The 5,807-nt window shown below is 25.4% G+C and overlaps 1 protein-coding gene across 1 annotated transcript; it reads left to right on the forward strand.

The window, feature by feature from the left end:
* The first annotated feature begins 1,756 nt into the window (after nt 1-1,756).
* LOC127083391 (uncharacterized) lies at nt 1,757-3,874 on the forward strand. The gene is made up of 7 exons (XM_051023704.1): nt 1,757-1,963; nt 2,134-2,220; nt 2,314-2,508; nt 2,657-2,821; nt 2,912-2,965; nt 3,094-3,240; nt 3,336-3,874. Exons 1-7 carry the CDS (start codon nt 1,763-1,765, stop codon nt 3,711-3,713), a joined length of 1,227 nt encoding a protein of 408 aa, XP_050879661.1. The 5' UTR covers nt 1,757-1,762; the 3' UTR covers nt 3,714-3,874.
* Nucleotides 3,875-5,807: the final 1,933 nt, after the last annotated feature.

Below are 5,807 nucleotides of genomic sequence, written 5' to 3' on the forward strand. Positions count from 1 at the left end.
ATGCGCGCCAAAAAAAAGTATGCGGGATAAGAATGACTTCAGAATCATGACTTCAAGAGGAAGAATATATATTTTAATATTTGTAGTCGAGCAAAAGGACTTATGAAATAGGCATAGACATTCCTTCAAAAGCACCTGATTCAAGAAAAAAAACCTAAACAAGTTCATCAGATAAGAAGATAAAATATATATTTACACCATACAGTTAATTTTTTTCCTTTTGTTATAACCATTTTTTGGATTTTTTCAAATCTATTAAATTTGAAGCTAATTTAAATAACTTTTTATTAAAAAAATTGTTTTTAACATATATATTTTTGAAAATTATGTGACTTTGGAACTAATTTTACTATTTTGAATTTTTTTTATAGAAATCATTTTTTGTAGTATAAAGGAAAGATGGCTTTTTAAAAATATTTAACTCTTAACTATTTACTTATGTAATAGGTGTTTAATAGTTTTTTTAAATATGTTATTATTAAAAAAATACAATATAATAAGTAAAATTGAATAGTTATATGACCGTAATATAAGTAGTCAAACCAAAGTATTATATATTACATTGAATTGAACTACAATCAGATAATACTTTCTATTGACTATTTTAAAATATATAATACTACCAAAAATATATAAATATATATATATATATATATATATATATATATATATATATATATATATATATATATATATATATATATATATATATATATATATATATATATTATATATATATATATATATATATATATATATATATATATATATATATATATATATATATATATATATATATATATATATATATATATATATATACTAAAAGAGTTCTATAACACTACATATATTAGGCATAATAAAATAAATTTTATCAAAAATTAGCGTCAAATAAAAACAATTAAATACTTTAGAATTACAATTAAAATATTTTAGCATAAACATTAAAATTTTAAATATTAAATACAAGTAACTATATCTAGAGTGGAAATAAAACATATCGTCAAAGAGATGATGAATCAAGATATTGGTAGAACTTAAATAATATTAATTTATTGTATAATAAATATATCAAAATAGACAGAATTCATTTGGGATACCAATTTTATAAAATGATTTTTATAATATTTATAGTTGGGAGATATTTTTACTCTTCTTAAACAAACCTTTAATTAGAAAAAGGGATTAAATTAATTCTCATAAATTTATATTTTAATATTTTACCTTTTTATAGATATCATATTTTAAAAATTCATTAAAATACTTAAAACTATTTAATAATTGTTTAATTTTATGAGAAATATTTGTATGAAAACGTATTCATATTCTTAAAAATATTCAATAAAAAGAGATTTTTTTTTTAAATTTAATTTGTTTTTTAATTAGATTCATAGGATGATTGTAATTATGAAGAAGAGCAAAAAATTTGATTTTAATTTTTAATTAATAAAAAATTATGATTGGCTGTGTATAATAGTATTTGTTATGGTTCTTTCCATCTATGAGTTTTCCTAATTTTATTAGAGAAAAAAATATCTATTTAATATTATGATTTTATGATTTAAGACTAATGAATTGAATATAACATTTTGTTGTATGTTTATTTTAAGTAAGATAAACTCTAAACCATGAAGTTATATATATATATATATATATATATATATATATATATATATATATATATATATATATATATATATATATATATATATATATATATATATATATATATTGGTTTATGTGGAGAAACAACAAAACAAACATGGATTTTAGCTCTCCAATGATCTCCCTACTCCTTCATATTCTTGTCATTGTTTCTTTGTTTTGTACTTTTAATTGTTTAGAAACAAGCAGTCAATTAGTCAATCAAACTTTTCAATCACGAGAAGAATTGCACAAGTTGAAGAAGATTTTTGCTACCCGTCTAAACCGAATCAACAAGTTTACACTTAAGACCATTCAAGTAAATAAAAATAAATTTAAAAATATCTATAGTGTTAGATGCAGGAATATTCTAATTTATTTAAATTTATACAGAAAGTTTAACTCTTCATTATAAATTATTTTCAAATACACTCTTTATTAGATGCTAACTTATATGTTTGTGTGTATGTATTTTGTATCCATTTTCAGAGTCCTGATGAGGATATCATAGATTGTGTTTTGACACATAAACAACCAGCTTTTGATCATCCTCTATTGAAAGGACAAAAACCATTGGTATTTTATTTAGTTAAAAAGAATTAGAAACTGTTTTTTAAGCTATTTCAAATATATATTTTGAAACTTTTAAACCATTTTTTTTATGTACAGGATCCTCCAAAATTACCAAAAGGACATAATAAAATAGGTAATTTGAGTGAAAGCTTTCAAATATGGAGCTTATCAGGTGAATCATGTCCTGATGGAACAATACCAATCAGAAGAATAACAGAACAAGAAATGTTAATAACAAAGCGTACCAGGGGATTTGGAACAAAATCCACCGAGGACGGGGCTACACACATAGTATGCATTTGCAGAAACTCATTTTTTTCCTCTCAATTTCTTTATTTTTATCAATAATTATAGCATTGAACTCAGATTCATTTAATCACGCCCCTATAAATTTGAGTGCGTCTCTTTTGATTAAAATTGATATTTGTTAATACTGCAGTATGCAAATGCGAAAATGCATGGGGGAGAGATGTATGGAGCAAAGGCTACCATAAATGTGTGGATACCACATGTAGAAAGTCCAAATGAATTCAGCTTGTCTCAAATATGGGTAATGTCTGGTACATCTGGAAAAGACCTCAACACCGTTGAAGCTGGTTGGCAGGCATGTTAATTTTATATCATATTAATTATTTCAGTTACATATGAACCAGTTACTTCTCATTCAATCTAAGTTGAATTAAATTTTGTGCAGGTGTATCCACTTATCTTCAAAGACAACCGCTCTAGATTATTTATTTATTGGACTGTAAGTAAATCGATGAAATTAAAGAAGGCGGAAAGTATATTATTCTCTATAATAGTTCAAATAAAATCTTAAAAAGTATTATGTACTAGAAAATTTATTGAAAAATATTATGATCTTTACAACTACAGGCTGATGATTATCAACATACTGGTTGCTACAATTTATACTGTCCAGGCTTTGTTCATATTAACAAAAGAATTGCACTTGGAGCTGCAATTTCTCCAACTTCTACATATAATGGAAAACAATTTGACATCACGTTATCCATATGGAAGGTAATTTCAACATATTAGAGTATTATGAGTCAATTAATTTGAATAATGCATTGTATTTTCCTTATGTTTTAACTTGATTTATTTATTTTGTGAAGGATGTAAAGACTGGAAATTGGTGGCTTGATTATGGATCTGGAAATTTCATTGGTTACTGGCCATCCTCCTTATTCCCAAACTTGAAGAAAGCTGCCACTGAAGTTCATTGGGGTGGAGAAATAACAAATAATCATTACCCTCGAGCTTCTTCTACTCAAATGGGTAGTGGACACTTTGCTGAGGAGGGTTTTAAAAAAGCTTCCTATTTTAAAAATATGGGAGTTCTGGATTCTGATAACACATGGACTGCATTGTTTGCAGAACCTATTTATTCTGCAACTAATGCAAACTGTTACAGTATAAAAGGAGGAAGGAATCGTGATTGGGGCGATCACTTTTACTATGGTGGACCTGGTAAGAATAAGAATTGTCCTTGAGCAAATATTATTGCATGTTCTAGCAGTTGGCACCATTGCCATTTGGAGTTAGACTCTTTGTAATCGTATAAACAATATTAAGAATAAGATAAAAAGTCATTAGTGGTTTCTGTATTATGAACATGACAAATAAATGTGAAATTATTTGTATATTATTGGAATGGTAATTACAGACCGTCATGTGATAGCTTTCATCTTAGCAAATCCTTAAGTAACTCTAGCTACCTAATTGCTATAACAAACTCTATTAAGAGTTAGTTCACTAGTATATATATATATATATATATATATATATATATATATATATATATATATATATATATATATATATATATATATATATATATATATATATATATATATATATATATATATATATATATATATATATATATATATATATATATATATATATATATATATATATATATATATATATATATATATATATATATATATATATATATATATATATATATGGGACACATTTCGAATCTTAACAACAGTATTTTATGTTTTATTTTATTTTTTATTTTAATTCATTCCTTCCATTATCTTAACAACCAAGGATAGATATTACTCTTTCTTTTATATATATAAAAGTAAATGTTCATTAAATTTTTTGCTAACCTAACACATTTACTGTCTCTCAAACTCGTAAACATTATTCTCTTAGATGGAATGCAAGAAAGAAAAATATTTAAGATTTTTTAATTTGTTAGAAAATCTTTTAAGTTTGTGTTATTCTAGTTGTTGATTGAAATTATGTTCTCCTTTTAGAAAGATGTCAATCACAATGTGGCCGACATTGTGTATGACAGATCGTTAATAATTAAAATGAAAATAAAGTAAATTAAACATAATGATTGGTAATCCAGTTCAGTGCAATAACATATGTGTCTTGAGGGTGCTAACCCAAGAAAGGAAATATACTCTTAAATATAAAAGTACAAATAGGTCTTAGAAGAACTCTACTAATTCAATGTCTTTTTCTTAATACTATCCGTGAATTTACATTTAGGACTCCCCATAAATATGAGTCCCCCTCTCAGGTTCTCTCAACAATTATACCTAGTGTTAGAAAGATTACACAAATGTTGATATGATGGAACTATTACAACTTAATAAACCAAACTCTATTCATTTGGATAAAAATGTTGCAAATGAATAAAGTTTTACAAGTAAACACATGAAAACAAAAAAGACTCAAAAGTGTCTTGTTATCTCTCACAAGATCTGAGTCTTGTGAATGGAGAAACTTCTCCTTAAATAGAAAACCCATCAACTGCAGCTTGCGATTAGAGTTTGGAATGCTTGTTGTTAAAGAAAATCCAAAAAGTGCATTTTCAATACATGATTTAATTTGATTTGCAATCTATCTTAAATCAAATATCTACCAATCTAATCTGGTTTTGATATTTGATCTTTTTAGGAATTCTTTACTATTTCCAAAAAGAGCAGAAATACATAGATAAATAAGGAAACAAAATTTTCCATAATGTATGGGACATCTTGTTCCACATCTTTGCCTCTTATTTTGAATGCATAGAGACCAAATCTCTCAACAACAAGTCATTACATCTTGAATAAAATGTTTCCTATAAAAATGTGTCAATTATATGTAACAATAATCTCTACCTTTGGCCAATTTTAAGGTGAATATAAATGTGCAACCAAAACAGCTAGAACAATCTTTATGACATGATATGCTAAACAACCGAGTGTAGCGAAAAACACGCAAAACTAAACCATTTTTGGAGGATCTATAAAACTAACATATAATAACTAGCATATAAGATTACCAGAACGAGTCTTGCATTCAGATCAAATTTTTTTCTCCCCCTATTTGCCATAAATTGGGTAAGGGGTCAAAAATCGACAGTAAAAAAGAACTAAAAACAACCCAAAGGGGCAGAAAACTAGTGTAAAGCATATGGAACCAACCAAGTGGAATCAATTGTCTTCCTTGAGAGCTAATAATAACCATTAAGAAATACCCACAAAGGGGAAAGAAACAAAAATAAAAAATAAAAAACACTAATCAATCAGAACTTTAGTCTTAAGATTCTTCAAACGAGCCTGATTTAGAACCAC

Source organism: Lathyrus oleraceus, chromosome 5 (assembly GCF_024323335.1).
Source record: "Lathyrus oleraceus cultivar Zhongwan6 chromosome 5, CAAS_Psat_ZW6_1.0, whole genome shotgun sequence".
NCBI classification, from domain to species: Eukaryota; Viridiplantae; Streptophyta; class Magnoliopsida; order Fabales; family Fabaceae; genus Lathyrus; species Lathyrus oleraceus.

What these genes read in the sequence shown, in the direction of transcription:
- LOC127083391 (XM_051023704.1), top strand. Translation starts at nt 1,763, where the DNA reads ATGGATTTTAGCTCTCCAATGATCTCCCTACTCCTTCATATTCTTGTC. An exon ending in AGGACGGGGCTACACACATA is followed by an intron (nt 2,509 to 2,656) that starts GTATGCATTTGC and finishes TTAATACTGCAG; the next exon opens with TATGCAAATGCGAAAATGCA. An exon ending in TCACGTTATCCATATGGAAG is followed by an intron (nt 3,241 to 3,335) that starts GTAATTTCAACA and finishes TATTTTGTGAAG; the next exon opens with GATGTAAAGACTGGAAATTG.